Source organism: Bombina bombina, chromosome 2 (genome assembly GCF_027579735.1).
Source record: "Bombina bombina isolate aBomBom1 chromosome 2, aBomBom1.pri, whole genome shotgun sequence".
Lineage (NCBI taxonomy): Eukaryota > Metazoa > Chordata > Amphibia > Anura > Bombinatoridae > Bombina > Bombina bombina.
In genome coordinates this window covers 1,179,936,940-1,179,960,498 of record NC_069500.1, presented here as the reverse complement: position 1 = coordinate 1,179,960,498, position 23,559 = coordinate 1,179,936,940, and the positions used below count along the sequence as shown (strand labels likewise).

Sequence of the window (23,559 nt, the reverse complement as noted above, 5' to 3'; positions counted from 1 at the left end):
TCCCTTTAAGTGACATGAGGCTATATCATATGTAATACTTTACCAGCACCTAAAGAGATTACATCACAAAGAAAACTATGCAGAGTAGATGCTACAAATGATCCATCACTGAAATATTATTAATAGTGACACATATCTGGCATTCATATGCCTTCCATGCTTTTATTTTTCTATTATTTTTTTTTAAGCAGCTGCACTACAATTCCTTCTTAACACAATTTCAACAAATTGTTTTATTATTGAAAGGCTTTACAGTACATAAAACTGCATGGATGTATGACTGTTACGGACATCTAAGAATTAAAAGGTTATTGCTTTCACAAGATGGTGAGAGTCAATGAGATTGTTACAGGTGGAATTATAATCCATTTCACTAAAAGGAGGCAAAATCAACCCTACATTCCAGAGCGCTAATCCCTCTCACTATCCAAGAGTGCCTCATTCAAATTTTTTATCCAAGATGATGAGTGAGGTGAATTCTAAGTGCCGATTACACATCTTTGATAGTGGATCTCTAACCAATCAGAGACCCAATATCCCCCCTCAGAGTGCCTACAAAAGGACAGAGAACAGTCAGGTAATGTCACAGGCCTCCCAGGTGAAATGCATATTTGTCTGCCAATTCCCTGCTCTACAGTGTGCTGCACCTTGTAAGACCCTTGGGACAGTGCTTTTACTAACATGGATGTGCCCATCTACTGAATGCAGCCATCTGTTAAGCACAGTAGACAAAGGTGTTGACAGGCAAGTACAATTGACTGGCTTATAGCATGAACATATATCCATGATTCACAAAGCCTGTGTTTGACTACTATGGTCCTTTAAACTTTTGGCATGGTGTTTACCTTATTACCTTCTCTCTGAGGTGCAGTAGCCATTACGTAATTGAGGATATGTACTGCTACCTGTACAGGTGTATGCGAGAATGTTTTTATCTCAAAGTGGGCATTATTAACACTTCCATAATACAGTTTTTATAAGGGGTTAATGTAATTATCAGTATTTTCTCTTGGAACAGTTCTATTGTGTGCCTTTTACTGCTAACTGGTGCTTAAATATCTTTTTGGGAGATAATCAGTATTACTATCCTTATTTAATAAAATTCCTTCATATTACAATAATTCTACTAAAATTGCGTCTACAGGTGTAACTCGGGTCTCTTGACCATTACTTGCATAGGGCAGATCTAGATCACGTAAGCTCCTCATATTACTGCTTACTTGTAAGGATATTATTGTGTACCCCCACCCCTGGTCAGCAGTACTTCTGCACTGAGCAGTTTCTTATCTTAGATAAATAGATAACTCCATAAATTGAAAAGTTATATTAACTGGCATACCGTGCTGACGGCTGTTGTGCCTCATCCAGTTTATATGCAGATACATGCATGTGGCAGAAGCTGAACCTTTGCAGGCCCTATCTCACCAGGATCTTCCTTAAAGAGACAGTATACTATAAAATTGTTTTTCCCCTAATGTGTTTCCAATTTTTTTTATTTTTTTTTTTAACCATCAACAGAGTATAAAATGTTTGAAATTTGCTTTTTTAAAGGCTTATTTGTGTATATGAATTAGCTAATTTTGTGTTTTGAAGCCACAACCTAATAAAATGGGTTGAGCTTGTAGGTATAATCAGATCTCATTACTTTATCACATTGTGCACATATACCTGCTTCTTTATCTTATATCTATCCATAAACCAATCACCAATATTGGAGAGAACAATGGAAAATTAACATTACCTTATATCTTCTATAACCCACTGGGAGTGTAATTTCTTCTACTGGCTGTGCTAATACAGCTTGGCCTTTCAGGATGGGTGGGGAAACCACAGGCTAAATAAACTATTTCAAATGCCAATATAAAGGTAATGTAAATACTTGTAAAACATGTAATACACTCCAGCAGGTAAAGTAGATCATTGTGAACAAATTAAAAGGGGAGAAAATTTAAGTAAATGGTCCCTTTAATGAGTTACCAGTTTAACCCCCAGCATATATGGGTGCATTGCAATCAGACGTTTTCTGTTCAGAAGATGTGTTTCTGATACTAAGGGCTTCCCCCTCCCAAGATGGGAGTTGTGTACATAATTCAGGCAGCAGCCATCATTTTTTGTTACAGGAATTGTTTAGTGCTTGTGGGTAGTAAAAGCTACATCATTCCCGACAAGCTAACTTCTATGGGGATAGATTCCTTACACCTCAGTCACCAAAATGATAACTAAGGAATGGAACAGGCCTGATATGCCTTCTATTTCTTCTTTCATAGCCTCTATGGTGTTTACCAGTTTTCGGTAATCTAATGGTAGTCTGAGTCCAGGGCATCGCTATACCGCCATACGCTATAATAGCCTACTCTAGGCCCCATTGATAAGCAGGCTGTGAATCAGTCAGAGGCCTTGCTTTTGCTACCACTAAGCCAAGGTTGGTTAATATTGCCAAAGAGAGATTTTTCTCTTGGCAGGGGAAAGGCATTGCGCAAATGTGTCTCAGAAAATCTTTAAAAGTTCAAGAGACATGACTAGTTTGGTGATGATGCCAGACTTTTCTATCTTGTCCAAGGGGTCTGTTTCCTTGGCCAGTCTGGATGTTAATCTTCTGTCAGGAACCTATTGGGTTGGGGGGCTGTCTGGGAGTCTTTAAAGACTCAGGAGTTTTGGTTCCTGGGAAGGCGAAATAACCTATTAATATTCTAAATCTACATGTGATCTTCAGGGCCCTGTTAAGCTGACTCTACTCTTGGGCACATAATTTTCAGAATAAATTATTCTGTTAAATAATGTCACATCCGTGGCTTTCATTTATCATTCAAGGAGGAACGCCAAGCTTTCTACCAATGACAGTTTTCTTGCATAATCAAGTTGCCATTGGGCCATTAATACCCGATTTTAACAATATTCATCTGGGAAGTGTTCTCTGCATTAGGAGTTAGTAAGAAGTTGGCATTGATTATAGATACCGCTTATGGCTTCTTGCTTGTTTCACAAACTTTCTTAGTCTCATGCTTTAGTGATTCTTGGTCATTAAGCTTATAATTATATTTTCCTCTGTTGTGTTGCTATTCAAGCAAGAATATGTTTTAGCAACATTGACGTTTCTTGTTTTTTCTTGCAGAGCTTGGAATGAGGACCTTTTTTAAATATTCTTTTATTCACTGGTCGTCTCCAATTCAGGAATGGGATTCTTCTCTCCTCAGGGTCTCAACTTCCTAGTTTGATGGCCTGGCAATTGATTGACTACTCTTGTTCAACAGAGGTTTGTCTGAGAAGGTGCAGAAACCTTTCAAGCTGGAACGTATGTTCTAGGCATTGCTTCCACAAAGTCTGAACAACCTGGGGTGTGGGGTGATGAGAGAGACTATTGTTGAATTCCTTAAAAGGCCATTATACACTCATTTTTTCTTTGCATAAATGTTTTGCAGATGATCTATTTATAAAGCCCATAAAGTTTGTTTTTTAAAAAAATGTATAATTTTGCTTATTTTTAAATAACATTGCTCTGATTTTCAGACTCCTAACCAAGCCCCAAAGTTTTATTTGAATACCGTCAGCTACCAACTCCAGCTTGCTCCTGTTTGTGTAAAGGGTATTTTCATATGCAAAAGAAGGGGGAGGGGGGGAGTGTTATTTCCCACTTGCAGTTGGCTTTCCAACTGCCTTTTCAACAGAGCTAAACTGAAAGCTTCTAAGTATGTTTTTAAACCGTTTTATACTGGATTTTTAGATCAGTATCTGTGCATCTTATTCTTTATAGTAGTGTCTATTACATGCAGTTATATGAAAATGAGTGTATACTGTCCCTTTAAGTCTGAGTTCCTATAGGACTCTTTTGAAGAAGGGCTTGTCAGGTACTCTTGTACAGGACAGCTTCTACTCTATGCTTTGCAAAAGGAAGTTATATAAAAAAGTTATATAAAATTCCTGATAATGAGACTTCCAAACAGGTGCTAATAAGAATTAGGTCTATTATTGTCCAGTTACTCCCTCCTTGGAGTCTTAATCTGGTGGTTATCCAATACTCTTATAGAAGATATTCTGTTCTGTATTTCAGGACGTTAACCAAATCTATTATAATGCAGGTTTCATTAAAACCGAACTTGTTATAAAGACAACCAATTACTCCTCAAGGAGTCAGTCTTGGTTTTACATTTATACATACCTACCCATTTGAACACATGCATGGGTTGACCTGTCCTGCAAGTCTTACCTTCAGCTAGGAATGTGCCTCAGCTTCTGCTCTGTAGGTCCCTTCTGAAGGACAGGTTGCGGCTAACAGTTTCCTTTTCCTAGAAAGCTTTATAAGGATACTTTTGATCTTGGAAATTGGTCTTTCCTTCTGCCAGTTTAAGGGATACTAAACCCAATTTTTTATGATTCAGATAGAGCATGAAATTTTAAGCATCTTTCTAATTTACTCCTATAATCATTTTTTCTTTGTTCTCTTGCTATCTTTATTTAAATAAAAAGCAGGAATCTAAGCTAAAGAGCCGGCCCATTTAGGTTCAGCACCCTGGGTAGCGCTTGCAGATTGGTGGCTACATTTATTTGCCACCAATCAGCATGCGCTACCCGGGGTGTTGAACCAAACAAAGGGCCAGCTCATAAGTTTAGATTCCTGCTTTTCAAATAAAGATAGCAAGAGAACTAAGTATCCCTTTAATACATGTGCTAAGGAACAATTTTGAGATTTTAAACTTCTCAAATGTTAAATGATAGTTTGTCCTTTGGACCTTTCTGCCTTTTTGCCCATTTTTCATAATAAAGCCAGGCTATTTAGTCTTGTTCTTACATTTTTAGGATTTGAGGTGTATGTCTTCAAAGGGAATTTACGTCAGAAAAGTCTGCAGGCCACTGTGCCTGTTCAGTAACATACCTGCATAACCTGTTTAGTTCCCCCTACTTCATGGTGAGCTCATGGACTTCATTACATGTGTGTCTTAAAGACAAGCAGTAATTTTATGAGAAAACACAATTTATGCATACCTGTTAAATTAATTTATTTCGCTATGGTTAGCGTCCACAAGCCCTGCCCTTATTATTCTATACAGTTGGCTGCAGGATTTATTTGCACTTCCATCTGCCCTGCTTTGTTCTTGCCTGCATTTCTAATTTTCCTTGTCTATTCGGCTATATATATGACTTAGGTATTCTGATAGTGTGAGAGACTCAAGCTCTGGAATGCAGAGGTGTTTTTTGCCTCCTCCAAGTGGACTGTAGTGTAAAGATCTTGTAGACTCTCGCCATCATTAAAGAAATTAAATTTATCAGGTAAGCATACATTTTGTTTTTTATGAATTTCAGAAATGTATCAGAGGTGTCACAGCAAGAAAGGGTAAAGGGAAAGTAAACGCTCAGAATTACTTAGTAAAGCTTAACAAAAAAAAAGGTTACTTTAAAATGTAATATTTCTTAGTTTCAATTGCAGATTCAATGTCTTAAAAATGACCTTTACATTCACTAGACAAAGCTTGAGTGTTTTTTTCTTCTTTACAGCAGAGGACAATTCTGCCAAATGGATGGGTACGGTTTGTCTCTAGATTTATGAACTGTTTGGCTATAATTACAGCCAGTTCCCCAATATGAACAGTGGGTGGCAATGCATTGCAATTTCACGGATTTCATGGCGAAACAGTGTGTATTTTGAGCTTGTGCTAGCAAGAATATTTTTAACCCTTTAGACCTAATGAAGAACAAGGGGGGGAAAAAGGAGTTTAATAGCAAGTAAATCAGAATAGACTGTTTAAAACATTAGAATGTATGTTTTTTTAATAGAAAACATTTATTCAAGCTGTATATTCCGATATACCTAACTAAACTGCTTTTTTTCTAGCACAAGCTCTAAAAACACACACACACACACACACACACACTCTCACACCGAAATTAGTGAATCAGGATACAGTAAGCATTGTGACCCACTGTCTGTTTTGGAAAGTTAGCTACATGCAATAAAGCAATTGAAAGGGGCAGGCGGTCGCATTCTGATTGATAGTACCACCTAGTAAGAATTAAAAATTCCACCTGGTTTGTGGGCAGGCAGAAGAGCTTTCAGAAGGTGAGTATAACAAGAACGTGAAGTTGCTATTCTACATACTATTAACTGTTTAAAGGAAAAGTTAAAATATACTGTGTAATTTTGAATGTTTATAGTGCTTAATGAACAAGTAAGAGAGAAAATGGTGATTATGTTTCAGATTATTAATGAGAGGGGAAGAGTCTATGCATGTGGTATGTTGCATCATTTTTATTTGTACAGCACCTGCCATGTACACATACGTTTACAGGTGTAACAGTATAGATAACAAGGATATGTTCATTGAAACAAACAAAAAAACAAACAAAACAGAAGTCCATGGACATGGAATCGTTGCCTGAATTGAAGAGAATAACGGGGCATTTTTAATTTAAAACGTTATTGACTACAGTGTTATAAAAAAATGGTTGGATATTTTCTGCTCTTATAGAAAGACCTCTATAACTGGGGTAGACAAATGTTTATCAAACTTAGAACCAGCAAATATATTGAGGAACCAATCAAGGCTTTTCGTATGGTTAAATGTAGAATCATTCAAAATGTTAGGTGCCAGAAGTTATTAAAAAAAAAAATACTCTTGAGCTTGTGCAACTCTATACAATAAAATGAGAACATCTTTGTGTAAAACCTGTATTTTATATACATGTAAAACAGCATGTATGTATGTATAACAAGGGATGCCAGTTCGGCAAAATAAATTTAAGGTCTGTCTCAGATGCTTGTTAAAATAGTTCTCCCCCTAGTTTTAAATGTTATTTTGGTCAAGAAGTTTTCAGACCTTTCTAAACTTTACCCATTTTTAACAACTAAGAAAATTGCAGTTAAAGGGAGAAAAATGACAAAAATAAAATGCTCTAATATGATGGAGCCTTTTAGTATTGCACTAAAGCTTGAATAGAATGGTGTGTTTAACCCTTACAAAAATAGCAGCAAGGCTCAACTAATCTGGAGCTAAAGACAGTTGGGGTGGCATATATGCATATCTGACAATCCAAAGCTGTGTTCAGCTAATGCAATGCCCTTGTGAACCAGATTGGCAGCTGTACACATATGCTACTCCTGATTGTCTAAGTGCCCATGTTCAGTACTTAGTTGCAAAGCTGAGTTTATTTAACTGTGTGGTTAACCCCTTTGAGTTGGTTAAACACACAGTACTGTTCAAGCAATAATGCAAGAATAAAAATGTCATAGTACATTTAGTAAGCATTATTGTTTTTTTAGTCCCTTTAACCCCTTAGCTATAGGGAATTTCAGAGAACAACTTCTCCTCACTTGCAAGATCACATCCCTCCCTACAACTCCCCCTCCCTCTACCCCTCACACCAAACTTCACAGAAACATTAAGTCATTAGATCAGCAACAGCGCTCTAGCTTTCTCAAATCTCTCCTCTCTTCCATCCCCCTCCTTTTCCTGCCCTGACAAATCTATCTGCCACTATAACTCCACCCTTACATCGGTACTTGACAATCTGGCCCCACCTAACTATAGTTCAGAAACCACACACTCACTCTCAGCCCTGGCACACTCCTCTGACACGGTACCTACGCAGATGTTCCCGTACTGCTACACTGTAGAAAATCTCGGAGTTCAGCTGACTTTCTTCACTACAAGTTCATCTTGAACTCCTACTATTCTGCCCTTAATCTTTATAAGCAAAAACCATAATTTATGTAAGAACTTACCTGATAAATTCATTTCTTTCATATTAGCAAGAGTCCATGAGCTAGTGACGTATGGGATATACATTCCTACCAGGAGGGGCAAAGTTTCCCAAACCTCAAAATGCCTATAAATACACCCCTCACCACACCCACAAATCAGTTTAACGAATAGCCAAGAAGTGGGGTGATAAGAAAAAGTGTGAAAGCATAAAAAATAAGGAATTGGAATAATTGTGCTTTATACAAAAAAATCATAACCACCACAAAAAAGGGTGGGCCTCATGGACTCTTGCTAATATGAAAGAAATGAATTTATCAGGTAAGTTCTTACATAAATTAGGTTTTCTTTCATGTAATTAGCAAGAGTCCATGAGCTAGTGACGTATGGGATAATGACTACCCAAGATGTGGATCTTGCCACGCAAGAGTCACTAGAGAGGGAGGGATAAAATAAAGACAGCCAATTCCGCTGAAAATAATCCACACCCAAAATAAAATTTAAATTGAAAATATAAGCAGAAGATTCAAACTGAAACAGCTGCCTGAAGTACTTTTCTACCAAAAACAGCTTCAGAAGAAGAAAATCAGAAAAGGAGACTCACAAGAAAGAGCAGATAATTCAGAGACTCTTCTAGCAGAAGAGATGGCCAAAAGGAACAAAACTTTCCAAGAAAGTAATTTAATGTCCAATGAATGCATAGGTTCAAACGGAGGAGCTTGAAGAGCCCCCAGAACCAAATTAAAACTCCAAGGAGGAGAAATTGACTTAATGACAGGTTTTATACGAACCAAAGCTTGTACAAAACAATGAATATCAGGAAGGTTAGCAATCTTTCTGTGAAAAAGAACAGAAAGAGCAGAGATTTGTCCTTTCAAGGAACTTGCAGACAAACCTTTATCCAAACCATCCTGAAGAAACTGTAAAATTCTCGGAATTCTAAAAGAATGTCAGGAAAAATGATGAGAAAGACACCAAGAAATGTAAGTCTTCCAGACTCTATAATATATCTCCCTAGATACAGATTTACGAGCCTGTAACATAGTATTAATCACAGAGTCAGAGAAACCTCTTTGACTAAGAATCAAGCGTTCAATCTCCATACCTTTAAATTTAAGGATTTGAGATCCTGATGGAAAAAAGGACCTTGTGACAGAAGGTCTGGTCTTAACGGAAGAGTCCACGGTTGGCAAGAGGCCATCCGGACAAGATCCGCATACCAAAACCTGTGAGGCCATGCTGGAGCTACCAGCAGAACAAACGAGCATTCCTTCAGAATCTTGGAGATTACTCTTGGAAGAAGAACTAAAGGCGGAAAGATATAGGCAGGATGATACTTCCAAGGAAGTGACAATGCATCCACTGCTTCCGCTAGAGGATCCCTGGATCTGGACAGATACCTGGGAAGCTTCTTGTTTAGATGAGAGGCCATCAGATCTATTTCTGGAAGTCCCCACATTTGAACAATCTGAAGAAATACCTCTGGGTGAAGAGACCATTCGCCCGGATGCAATGTTTGGCGACTGAGATAATCCGCTTCCCAATTGTCTATACCTGGGATATGAACCGCAGAAACTAGACAGGAGCTGGATTCCGCCCAAACCAGAATTCGAGATACTTCTTTCATAGCCAGAGGACTGTGAGTCCCTCCTTGATGATTGATATATGCCACAGTTGTGACATTGTCTGTCTGAAAACAAATGAACGATTCTCTCTTTAGAAGAGGCCAAGACTGAAGAGCTCTGAAAATTGCACGGAGTTCCAAAATATTGATCGGTAATCTCACCTCCTGAGATTCCCAAACTCCTTGTGCTGTCAGAGACCCCCAAACAGCTCCCCAACCTGTCAGACTTGCATCTGTTGAAATGACAGTCCAGGTCGGAAGAACAAAAGAAGCCCCCTGAACTAAACGATGGTGATCTGTCCACCACGTCAGAGAGTGTCGTACAATCGGTTTTAAAGATATTAATTGAGATATCTTTGTGTAATCCCTGCACCACTGGTTCAGCATACAGAGCTGAAGAGGTCGCATGTGAAAACGAGCAAAGGGGATAGCGCCCGATGCAGCAGTCATAAGACCTAGAATTTCCATGCATAAGGCTACCGAAGGGAATGATTGTGACTGAAGGTTTCGACAAGCTGATATCAATTTTAGACGTCTCTTGTCTGTCAAAGACAGAGTCATGGACACTGAATCTATCTGGAAACCTAAAAAGGTTACCCTTGTCTGAGGAATCAATGAACTTTTTGGTAAATTGATCCTCCAACCATGATTTTGAAGAAACAACATAAGTTGATTCGTATGAGATTCTGCTAAATGTGAAGACTGAGCAAGTACCAAGATATCGTCCAAATAAGGAAATACCACAATACCCTGTTCTCTGATTACAGACAGAAGGGCACCGAGAACCTTTGTAAAAATTCTTGGAGCTGTTGCTAAGCCAAACGGCAGAGCCACAAACTGGTAATGCTTGTCTAGGAAAGAGAATCTCAGAAACTGATAGTGATCTGGATGAATCGGAATATGCAGATATGCATCCTGTAAATCTATTGTAGACATATAATGCCCTTGCTGAACAAAAGGCAGGATAGTCCTTACAGTTACCATTTTGAATGTTGGTATCCTTACATAACGATTCAATATTTTTAGATCCAGAACTGGTCTGAAGGAATTCTCCTTCTTTGGTACAATGAAGAGATTTGAATAAAACCCCAGCCCCTGTTCCAGAACTGGAACTGGCATAATTACTCCAGCCAACTCTAGATCTGAAACACATTTCAGAAATGCTTGAACCTTCGCTGGATTTACTGGGACACGGGAAAGAAAAAATCTCTTTGCAGGAGGCCTTATCTTGAAGCCAATTCTGTACCCTTCTGAAACAATGTTCTGAATCCAAAGATTGTGAATGGAATTGATCCAAATTTCTTTGAAAAAACGTAATCTGCCCCCTACCAGCTGAGCTGGAATGAGGGCCGCACCTTCATGTGGACTTAGGAGCTGGCTTTGATTTTCCAAAAGGCTTGGATTTATTCCAGACTGGAGATGGTTTCCAAACTGATACCGCTCCTGAGGATGAAGGATCAGGCTTTTGCTCCTTGTTGTGACGAAAGGAACGAAAACGATTATTAGACCTAAATTTCCCTTTAGATTTTTTATCCTGTGGTAAAAAAGTTCCTTTCCCTCCAGTAACAGTTGAGATAATAGAATCCAACTGAGAACTAAATAATTTATTACCCTGGAAAGAAAGGGAAAGCAGAGTAGACTTAGAAGACATATCAGCATTCCAAGTTTTAAGCCATAAAGCTCTTCTAGCTAAAATAGCTAGGGACATATACCTGACATCAACTCTAATATCAAAGATGGCATCACAAACAAAATTATTAGCATGTTGAAGAAGAATAATAATGTTATGAGAATTATGATCTGTTACTTGTTGAGCTAAAGCTTCTAACCAAAAAGTTGAAGCTGCAGCAACATCCGCTAAAGATATAGCAGGTCTAAGAAGATTACCTGAACATAAGTAAGCTTTTCTTAGAAAGGATTCAATTTTCCTATCTAAAGGATCCTTAAAGGAAGTACCATCTGCCGTAGGAATAGTGGTACGCTTAGCAAGAGTAGAGACAGCCCCATCAACCTTAGGGATTTTGTCCCAAAACTCCAATCTGTCAGATGGCACAGGATATAATTGCTTAAAACGTTTAGAAGGAGTAAATGAATTACCCAAATTATTCCATTCCCTGGAAATTACTTCAGAAATAGCACCAGGAACAGGAAAAACTTCTGGAATAACTACAGGAGATTTAAAAACCTTATCTAAACGTTTAGATTTAGTATCAAGAGGACCAGAATCCTCTATTTCTAAAGCAATTAGGACTTCTTTAAGTAAAGAACGAATAAATTCCATTTTAAATAAATATGAAGATTTAACAGCATCAACCTCTGAGACAGAATCCTCTGAACCAGAAGAACTATTATCAGAATCAGAATGATGATGTTCATTTAAAAATTCATCTGAAAAAAGTGAAGTTTTAAAAGACTTTTTACGTTTACTAGAAGGAGGAATAACAGACATAGATAGCCTCCTTAATAGATTTAGAAACAAAATCTCTTATGTTATCAGGAACACTCTGAGTATTAGATGTTGATGGAACAACAACAGGTAATGTAACTTTACTAAAGGAAATATTATCTGCATTAACAAGTTTGTCATGACATTCAATACAAACAACAGCTGGAGGAACAGCTACCAAAAATTTACAGCAGATACACTTAGCTTTGGTAGTTCCAGCACCAGGCAGCGATTTTCCAGAAGTATCTTCTGACTCAGTTGCAACGTGGGACATCTTGCAATATGTAATAGAAAAAACAACATATAAAGCAAAATAGATCAAATTCCTTAAATGACAGTTTCAGGAATGGGAAAAAATGCCAGTTAACAAGCTTCTAGCAACCAGAAGCAATAAATGAGACAAATAATGTGGAGACAATAGTGACGCCCATATTTTTTTAGTGCCAAAAAAAGACGCCCACATTATTTGGCGCCTAAATGCTTTTGGCGCCAAAATGACGCCACATCCGGAACGCCGACACTTTTGGCGCAAAAAACCCCGTCAAAAATGACGCAACTTCCGGCGACACGTATGACGCCGGAAACAGAAAAAAAATTTTGCACCAAAAAAGTCAGCGCCAAGAATGTCGCAATAAAATGAAGCATTTTCAGCCCCCGCGAGCCTAACAGCCCACAGGGAAAAGTCAAATTTTAAAGTAAGAAAAAATTGATTGATTCAAATGCATTATCCCAAATATGAAACTGACTGTCTGAAATAAGGAATGTTGAACATCCTGAGTCAAGGCAAATAAATGTTTGAATACATATATTTAGAACTTTATAAAAAAAGTGCCCAACCATAGCTTAGAGTGTCACAGAAAATAAGACTTACTTACCCCAGGACACTCATCTACATGTTGTAGAAAGCCAAACCAGTACTGAAACGAAAATCAGCAGAGGTAATGGTATATATAAGAGTATATCGTCGATCTGAAAAGGGAGGTAAGAGATGAATCTCTACGACCGATAACAGAGAACCTATGAAATAGACCCCGTAGAAGGAGATCATTGAATTCAAATAGGCAATACTCTCCTCACATCCCTCTGACATTCACTGCACGCTAAGAGGAAAACCGGGCTCCAACCTGCTGCGGAGCGCATATCAACGTAGAATCTAGCACAAACTTACTTCACCACCTCCATAGGAGGCAAAGTTTGTAAAAACTGATTTGTGGGTGTGGTGAGGGGTGTATTTATAGGCATTTTGAGGTTTGGGAAACTTTGCCCCTCCTGGTAGGAATGTATATCCCATACGTCACTAGCTCATGGACTCTTGCTAATTACATGAAATAAATACTTCTCTACTCATCTCTACTCTTTACTCTAACCCAAAAAGTCTGTTCTCCACGTTCAATACTCTTTTCGGCCCACCCCCACCTCCTAATACAACTTCTTTCTCAGCTCAAGATTCTGCCAGCCACATCAATAACAAAATTGACTCCATAAGAAATGAAATCAGCTCTCAACATATTTACCAAAAAGCTCACAATCATCCAAAACCCAAATAGCCATAAATTTAGGTCTTTTGCCCGTTACAGAGGAAGAAGTATTTGACCTTATACTGTCCTCCCACCTCACTACCTGTCCCCTTGACCCCATCCCCTCACAGCTACTCCACTCCATCTCTTCTACCCTTACCCCTATATTTAAACATCTTCAACCTCTCCCTCAGCACTGCAATATTTCCCTCATCTCTAAAACATGCACTGGTCACAACTATCCTCAAAAACCTTCTCTCGATCCAATGTCCCCATCCAACTACCGCCCTATTGCCCTACTCCCTCTTGCCTCAAAACTAATTGAAAAGCTAGTATATGCACGTCTATCCCATTTCCTTACACTAAACTCCCTCCTTCCTTCCTTGATCCACTGCAATCTGGATTTTGTCCCCATCACTCCACAGAGAGAGCAATTGTTAAGGTTACCAACGACCCTATTTACAGCAAAATCCAAAGGCCACTTCTCTGCTTATCCTCCTTGATCTGTCTGCAGCTTTTTTTTTTTTTTTTATTGAGGTTTAAAGCAAGGCATACATGGGACAATAAGAAACCCAAACAGAATAACAGTGTCATGTAAACTTCACATAGTATAAACCATAGATACATAGTATGTTTCAAAAATACATTTGAAAAATATAATATGCAGGTAGAATGCCTAGAATTCATAGGTGTCTCCCAATTGATACCAGAGGCCACTCTTGGACCCCAGATGTGTGTATAAGAAAAAACATAGGAGACTATTGTTAATGGAGGAAACCACTTTTGGGTCTCCAAACAGGAACCTCGGTTTTAATTTTATAAGACTAGATTAATGCTTTAGTGAGTATGTTGATATTCTAATGTTACTAATTACATCGCTTTATTGTAAAAATAAGCTAAAGGGACAGGATTGATGGTATATGAAGCCGCTGTTAAAGGTTAAGGGCTTAAGACAAGGGAAGGATTGCAGGGAGTAATCTTATGAGTTATCTAGTCTATCAGTGTAGCTATTGAAGTAATCCCTACTGTTTTAGATATAGAGCAGTGGAGTATTGCTTATTCAGAGTATAGAGGGAGCAAACCGGGTATTTTCATATAAAGATAAAAGGCAGCTGCATAGATTCTAGAACAGCTTTTGATATGGGCAAATAAAGTCTTATAGCATCCCTTTAACACATAAGCCTATAGCAGTTAGATGGGTTACGGGGAATAACCCTTAGGCTATACAATCTATCTGCTCAGGAATCACAGCAATCCCCTCCAATATGGAAATAGAGCAGTGGAAAAATCACAGTTTAAAGGGAGCAAACTGGGTAATAGCATATATAAACAAAAGGCAGCTTTATGAATTTTAGAACGCTATTTGATGTGTGTACACCAGTCCTATGACACCCCTTTAACATATAAACCTGTAACTGTAAAATCTATCTGGTCAAGCCATCAGGAAGTGTAAGGATATCCCCACAGCCTCTAAAAAGATTATGGGACAGTGCAACTAGGAAAACTGATGGGAGAATAGATAAATTAGGGTATAATCTGCAAAGGTTAGGTTGCAGCTCGCTGACTATAAACATGCCGACTTAGCATAGCGCACATACATGGCTATATGTATTAATATGAGAGTAGTTCCCCAGAGGAGGAAATAACAAAAGTAAAGTGAGCTCCCACCTCGATCTTATTTTAGGATATACATAGTGCCCGGCCGCCGACAAGACAGCACACCAAAACGCAACCCTATAGGGTAAAAATCATATAATAGGGAGCCACTAAGAGCATTCTGAACTATAAACTGTACAGTCATATGGCCGCACAGCAGGGAGAAAGAAGTGTGATTACTGTAATTGTGGGGCAGCAACGTAAATATTAACTATATCGGTATAACACTGACAAACATAATGTTTAACAAGTCTGAACTTAAATAACAATGGCAATGCTATTAAAAATACACACACACACATATATATAGGTCTTGCGATCAGCCTGCCAAGATGGAAAAAAATAAAGAAAACATAAGCAATAGACAGTAATGGCAACACAGGGCTGGCGAACGCAGATATCAGAAGGGAAATCCCCTGTTGGGTGCAAGGGAGATGAACAGTCACAGTTCCTTTGTATTTTTTTATTTCCCCCCCCTCCTCTCTCTCCGCCAACAAAGCTCACCATCGCCATAAAAGTTAAAGCAGAGGATGGTAAGAGCACTTGGTTAAAAGTCCTATTTACCCAACTTCTGTTTTCAAATGATAGGCTCCAAGGTGAGGTGGTAAAGTCTGGTAATAGGGACTAGAAGGTAGCAACTTGCCAGCGTCTCCAGCGATTTCTGATGTCCCCAAGTCAACAAAATTAGCTGCCCTTAGACCAGTCACGGAGGCTGGAGTCTTCAAAACAAAAAGGGTATCACTCCATGAAATGGGGAGAGTGCTGCGCCTTACTTCAAGAGCCTTCGTTAGCGCTGTTGTAATCTCAAAGAGATCTAAAACAGGGTAAGTCTCTGAGACAGGAGCGTGATCTCCAGTATTACTTGTCTGCAGCTTCGAGTGTGTTCGCTCCTCTCCTCCTCGAGATGGGTGAACGTTCACGCGTAGCTCTTTTGAGTGGTCTAGCTTACTGCAATCTTTTGCGGTCACCTGGATCTGTTTGTTTATCCGACCTGGTAGCTCCTCTCTTTGTGGCTTGCACACAGTTATGGTATTCAGAGCTGTAGATACGCTGTCCGCAAGATGTTGAAAATGTTGATCTAGTAAGTGCGCCATGGCATCAACTAAATCTCTTGCGAAGGGCTCCATATTGTAGAAGATGGTGGGGAAATCCCCCGATCCTTCAAGAAATATAGCGGCAATAAGTAACGAGATATATGTTTAAAGCACACACAGTGCTGCCTTATGACAGGGCCAAGACGCCCTGCTGGGGGGTATAGTAGAGGCCAAGGTCTTGAAATGGCTCCGGGCGCCGATGCTAGCAGCTATTCCAATAATTATGTGTATAAAAGTTGAGGCTTTCAGAGTATAGAACAATTTCTATAAAAAGTCATATAAATTAAGGAGCTAAAAGGAGATGTTTCAAGATAAGTAAAGAAAAGCTGTGGGAGCATGCAGCTATGCGACTGATCATGGCCGCTGCCCGGAAGTTCCCCTGTCTGCAGCCTTTGATACTGTCGTCCACCCTCTTTTGCTCAAGACCCTCCAATCCTTCTGCATTTGCTACACGGCTCTCTTGTGGTTCTCTTCCCATCTATCTAACCGTACCTTTAGTGTAGCCGTTTACAGGACTTCTCTAGACTGGCTACCATCTTGTGGAACTCCCTGCCTCGCTCCACAAGACTCCTCTAGTTTTAACAGCTTCAAGTGCTCCCTAAAGACTCTACTACTCAGGGATGCATACAACCTACACTAACATTTCCTAACTCCATTGCTTTCCCCTTGAACTCCTTAGAATGTAAGCCTATGAGCCCTTCTGCTTGTAGATCGCATTCATAAGAAACGGCTACAACAGTGCAACTCTCGGCAGGGCCCTCTACCCATTTGATCCCTATAAATGTTATCTTGTATACCGCCTATGTTTATAGCGCTGCTTAATCTGTTGCCGCTCTACAAATATCGGATAATAACAACAACAACTTGCCCAAAGTATCAGAGAATTTTTTTAGCATTTTTGCTATCACTCCTTTAAAAAAACAAAAAAAATATATAGAGCCTTTGTTTTTTTATTTTCCTAAGACCATTTTTGGTATATTTGATGCCACTTTTTGGCTGCTAATCATTTAAAAATAACAAAAAAGAAAAAAAAAAAAAAAACATCTTTACAAACTTTGGGTTTCTCACTATAAAATTACCCACACACAACTACTGCAGTCATAAGAAAAATGGTTGTAAAAACTTCTCTTGGATCCCTTTTGTTCAGAAGCAGCAGACATGCATGGTTTTCCCATTGTTTTTTGGCAATTAGAAGATCACTAATTGCAGCTGTGCACCACACTTCTGAAATCCCTGGCAGTGAATGGGTTAATCAGCAAGCTTGTAAGGTTAATATTTGCTGTAGTGTAGGGATTACCCTTCAATCTGGCACCTACCACCCTGATAGATCCAAAACAGTTTTCTTCCCCAACTCCCAATGGTCACCACAATTTTAGGTGCTGACAGTCTGACAGTTTGCATTTTAGGGCTTTTGATGTATTTATTTTTTTAATCTCTGCAGTGTAGGCATCCCTCCTCACCCTCACACCTCCCCGATACCCCCAGAAATAGCTCTCTAACCCACCACTGCTCCATGCCATGTTTGTTACTGGCAGCCAGTCTATATTGTAGGGACCCCGACTCTCTATTCACAGCTGACAGTTTTCTGAAGTATAACCTCTGTCCCTCCCTCTTCCTTCATAACCGTTTTCTGTAGTGTTCCGCCCCACCCTCGTCCGCTGGTCACCCACCCGCCTTCCTCGTCCGCTGGGTCACCCACCCGCCTCCCTCATTCCCTCTGACCGCTCCAACTCGGCACCAATGGAAGATTATAGAGAGTGATACAGACTCTGTACCTATCAGCGATTTGGCTTCATTTGGTAAAGAAGCATGATCAGTGCTCCCTTACCATATGAAGGCAGATGCCTTCTGGAACCTGGTTGCACAGTACGCTTGGAAAAGTACTGTGTGGCATCCATATGGTGCAAGGGGTTAAATACATGATAACACAATTTGTTTTTGCAAAGCTTTGTAATTACAGAAAGAAAAAAAAAGTTTCTAGTTACGAAGTTGTATAAAGAGATAACAGATATCGGCTACGCACATTACTATCACATTGAAGAATTTGTCACAATAAAACCCTAAGGGTTTGCATGTGTGTTTGCTAACCATTGCTACTTGAAATCCCTCTTTTCTTCACCTTGGAAACCAGATCATCTCGTGTAGTATGAACGGGAGCATCTGTCACCTTAATGTGTTCTGCCATTTTAAGGGCTTTTTCCATCACTGGATTTGGATACCTAAAATTATTAAAAGAAAAAACAAGCTATTAAGAGTATTTTTTTTATTTTACGAAAAAAACTCAACTGTGTGACTCAACAGGATTTGTACGACTATTTTTTTACTAAAAAGTTTTCAATCAAAAAGGGTACAGTGAAAGGGACAGTATACACTCATTTTCATATAACTGCATGTAATAGACACTACTATAAAGAATAAGATGCATGGATACTGATATAAAAATCCAGTATAAAACTGTTTAAAAACTTACTTAGAAGCTGTCAGTTTGGCTCTGTTGAAAAGGTAGCTGGAAAGCCCACTGCAAGTGGCAAATAAGACACTCTCCCCCTCCCCCTTCTTTTGCATATGAAAAGACCCTTTACACCAGGGGTGTCCAAACTTTGCTCTCCAGAGGTTTTGGAACTACATTTCCGATGATGCTCAGCCAGCATTTTATCTAGCTGAGCATCATGGGAAATTTAGTTCCAAAACCTCTGGAGAGCAAAGTTTGGACACCCCTGCTTTACACAAACAGGAGCAAGCTGGAGAAGGTAGCTGACGGTATTCACATAAAGCTTTGGGGCTTGGTTAGGAGTCTGAAAATCAGAGCAATGTTATTTAAAAATAAGCAAAACTATACATTTATTAAAAAAAAAAAAAAAAACACACACTTTATGGGCTTTATAAATAGATCATTTACAAAACATTTATGCAAAGAAAAAATGAGTGTATAATGTCCCTTGAACATTGATACAGGAACTAAATGATCATAATAATAATGAAACTTGAAATGCTCTAGGAACATGCAATTATAACACTAGCAGCACCACAACTCTAAGTGCTCCAATGAACAATAGAATGTACCATCTTTAAAATATAAGAGGATACAGGAATCTCACAATCTTTATATTCCCTATTAGGATTTATTTTTGTTGATGTGCTCTCTAATTTTTACATCATGGGCACTAGGTAGATCTATATGTGAAAAAACTTTTTTATACTAAACTTTTACTTCTAGATCAGTGCTTGACAAATCTGCCAGGCATATTTTTAGGAGCCAGACAGTTGGACATGTATATAGATATATGGAGAATAACCTTATCAAAAAAGTCCAGCAGCACAATAAAAAAAAAAAGAATTTATTCAACAGGATGGCAAAACGTACAAACATGGACGCGTTTCGCGCCCCCTAGTGGCGCTTCCTCATAGACTGAGGATAGTACACATATGACCCTCTTATATACTAGTCATAGGTGATCACATATTAACTATTTAAAGGGATAGGAAGGTCAAAATTAAACTTGCATGATTCAGATAGAGCATGTCATTTTAAGACACTTTAAAATTCACTTCTTTTTTCAAATGTGCTTCGTTCTCTTAGTATCCCGTGTTAAAAAATGAATATGCACATATCATACACTAGTGGGAGCTGCTGCTAATTGGTCTCCTGTGATTGGCTAAATAGATATTTTCAGCTTCCTGTCAGTAGTGCAATGCTGTCCCTTCAGCAATGGATAACAAGAGAATGAAGAAAATTTGATAATAGGATTAAATTGGAAAGTTGTTTAAAATTGTAAGTTCTAGAGTAAATTGGAAAGTTGTTTAAAATTACATGCTCTGGTTCCGGTGGAGGAGGAGCTAGACAGGTGTTGCTCAGCTCGCACCTCCAGTCCCACAGCTTCTGGCGGAGAAACCCCTTGCGCCTAGCCTCAACCCTTGAGGCTGCTGCCTTGGACAGACAACAAAATCGCCTCTGGAACCCTTACCAGTGGTCTGCCATCCCACTGGGTATATTTGTTATCACCTGCCTCGACTTATCTCCAGTGTGCCTACAGATTAACTAACCTAAATAAAGCGAGGTTTAAGATACGTGCTCCCCCTACTCCCCCCGAGGCGACCGGCTTTCTGGTTTGGCCCCCTCTCCCCGGGTCTGCCTCCCGCTCCCCCAGCACACACACTCTCAAGTCTCGAATCTATTAGGACCTTTTACAGCCTCACCTGCTGCATTGTCCGGGAGTGGTGTTCCCCGGTTGGCTCGGTCCGTTGTTCGGTGGCTGCCCCGCCCCCTCCCCCACCGGTGCTGCGTGGGAGGGAGACGGGTTCGACCTCCCTTGTTGGCGACCTGCTGGAGGTCCCTCCTTTGCCGACGTGGGCTCCGAGTGAAGCGCTGTTCTCTCCCCTCCCATCGTTGCTGCGTGAGGGGAGTTGCAAGCTGACTGACACATACCGCTGTGGAGCAGGAGCTCCTGAAGAAAATTTGCCTCTGTGATTGACTCCCCTTGGCAGGGGTTTGAACCAAGACGGCGGGAGCGGTGAGTGGCCAGACTGCGGGAGTAGGGGTGAGTTCTGCCATATCATCTATGGTTTTAAATTCATACTCGGCTAAGGGGAAAAGTAGAGACTTGTACCTTTGAGTGGGAGACTAAGCTGGGAAATATAGGTCTGAAGGTTTGTTAATTGCCGGCCTGGAGCCTCATTGCTAGATACATACAGAAGGGGTAAAACTCAATACTACTATCCACTAAGGGACTTCAGAGAAAAATAAGAGCGTTTCTCTTTTTGATAACACAAACTGAAAAGGTGCTAACAGCGCAGAAAAACTCTTTTTTTCTACTACTAAAGGATCCTGTGTTAGTATAAATCTCTTTCTAGAATCTGGAGCTGGGCTTTCAGCAATTAAACAATCCGTTTCCAGGAAAAGGAGAAGGGGGAGAGAGAATAAGGAAAATAACATCAAGAACGTTATTTTTTTTGGATTCTCAGTTGTTACATTGGTCTTTAAGATTGTTTTTTCCTCACTGCTGGCGTTACAATTTCGCCTACAATATGTCTATGTAAAAGATCCCTGTATACATCTCTGGTCATAAAAGATGCTAAGAAGTCCTTAAGTCCTAATACCAACAGCAAAAAGTATTGAAAGGGACAAGCACATTTAAGCAGTGGATTTACAAGCTACAGCATTTTCCCTTAGGACTTTTTTTTTTCTCTGGACTATTATGGATAACACTGTTTCTATTGTTATAATATTTACAGATCTACCAATAACCATTTATTTTATATAGTTGCAGATTTGTTGTAAAATTACCTGGCATACTGAGCCTAATGTTCTGGGTTTGTTTCTGATCTTATATAAGAGATTTTTGAAGGTTACCTCTCTTTGTCCTTGCTGGGCTACAAAATCTATGTATCTCGGACTCCTAAGGTTCATTACTGCAATTGATATGTAAAGGGTCTGGTGGATTTAGCCTTGGTTGTATACAGTATAATTTTCCACACCAAGATTTTTTATTGTTTGGTAGGCTTAAACCTATAACTCTTTCTTCTGAGTTTAAGGAGAAGAGTGATTGCTGAAAAACTATACCATAAGTTATGACCCATTAGTTCCCAGACTTTTTTACGTTTTCAAGGATCTCGGCCTAATTATAAAAATGTAAACATAAAAATTCAAAAGATATGGGTAAAAATGTTTTGAGGCATATTGTTAGATATCTAGTAGTGATCTAAGAAATGACCTTGATGTTTTTTTTTGTTTTGAGTCTTTTCATACTTAGACATTACCTGGGCAGTTTGATTAATATAGAAGAAGTTACTAAAGTCTTCTTAGGCTAATATAAAGTAGATGTAACCATTAATAATACTAGGTATCTTAATTAAAAACTAAAGCTGCAAACAGCTGCAAACACTTAACCAGTCCCAGGAAGCTATACATAGTCTTTATCTGTTTGACATATAATTCCCTAAATAATTAAATTTATTGGTAGTTTTAATTCACAGACACAATTATTCTAAAACCAAGATATTTGTCAAAGTAATCTACTATTAACCTGGGTAAAACTTGGAGGTATCAAAATGTCTCCTCCTTATTGTTAGTAAAAGTGTAAGGATCTTGACGCATCTTTGTACTTTATTCCCTTTTTCCTTGCACCTATTGTGTCGGTGGTCAAATTTGAAAATCTGAAGCTAAATTGGTTGCTTTAAAAACATAATCTGATATAATCAAAAAATTTAATTATACTCTCATCACCTTTAAAAATAGAATATTGGGGTACATTACTATGTAGGTTTATTAGGTTCAAAATCAATATCCTATAAAAAGAAAAGAAGTAGATTTTATTTCATATTGATTTTTTCTTCTTACATACTGGAGAAAGGCGTATCCTTTGAAGCTCTCACTCTAAAAGGCTGAAACCCCTAAAGAAATATCACTAGGTATACTATAAGTGTATAGTACACATCTGAGACTCTGAAGGAGAGGTACTTAATTTCTGGCCCCTTTTTTCCTCCTGAGGAATAACCACTTGCCCTGGTAAATACCAGGACTACTGGCTAATTTTAATAGAAGATTAAAAACATAGTAAAACTAAATACTGGTAGAAGCGTGGCTTGGACCCAGGAGATTTGGAGAGGAACAACCCCATGTTGCTGCAATAAATTGTTGTCATTTTCACTATTTTTCTGCTGTTTTTTTTTTTTTTCCCAAACGGGCCTTGAGCTCCTTGCACTTCTGGGCTCTGGGAGCCCCCGAACACCCCCTTACTCCGTCACCTTCCCATCACCGCCACATCCTCACCTCCCTTCACAACTAAATTAATCACTCACACTCCACTTCCCCTCCCCAACTTGTGTAGCACTTAAACTCACTCACCACCACGCGGTACATGGATAAATTCCTTTCTAACTCCCCTAAACTTCCTTCCCCAAATATGACAGGAAGGCACAGAGATAGGAAACTTAAAAATACGCTGGACCCACTTGTCGAACAAATAAATCCCATCAATGTGACATCAATACCAGAAACTTTTAACATGCAGACACTAGTGACCAGTATCTCGGAGGCACTTGCCCCTAAATTTGAAATACTTAAAACTGAAATTAAGCAGGACATCTCCTCCTTAACTCATGAGGTGAGGCAGTTCTCGAGCAGACTGCAAGAAGTAGAACAGAGGGTCTCGGACCTAGAAGATCAAGCTACTACACATAGTACTAAAATTGAGACATCAATTAAAAAACTACAAAAAATGCTGGACAGGGTAGAAGACCTTGAAAACCGTTCGACGGAATAATCTAAGAATAATTGGCCTTCCTGAAAGTAAAAAAATTTGAAAATCTTGATACCTTTATAAATGACACTCACTAAAGCTCTAAAAATCCCTTCTACCCATCCATTGATTATAGTCGAAAGAGTCCACAGAATAGGTTCTCCACGCCTAGACAGTAATAATATCAGTAGACCTCGACCTATAATCGCAAGATTTCTTAATTATAAAGATAAAGATCTGTTACTCCAATATTTTCGCAAGAACCAACCAATTATGATAGAGGATAATAGAAT

The 23,559-nt window shown here is 39.0% G+C and overlaps 1 protein-coding gene across 2 annotated transcripts in view; it reads right to left on the bottom strand.

Moving 5' to 3' along the window:
* CDKN2AIP (CDKN2A interacting protein) overlaps positions 1–23,559 on the bottom strand; it is a 43,045-nt gene that overhangs the window by 5,577 nt on the left and 13,909 nt on the right. Inside the window, exon 2 of one of the 2 annotated variants that reach the window (XM_053703862.1) lies at positions 18,117–18,247. In XM_053703862.1, coding sequence (XP_053559837.1) covers positions 18,117–18,247 — 131 coding nt within the window. The remainder of the gene's footprint in view (positions 1–18,116; positions 18,248–23,559) is intronic. The other variant, XM_053703863.1, reaches the window with a different exon arrangement.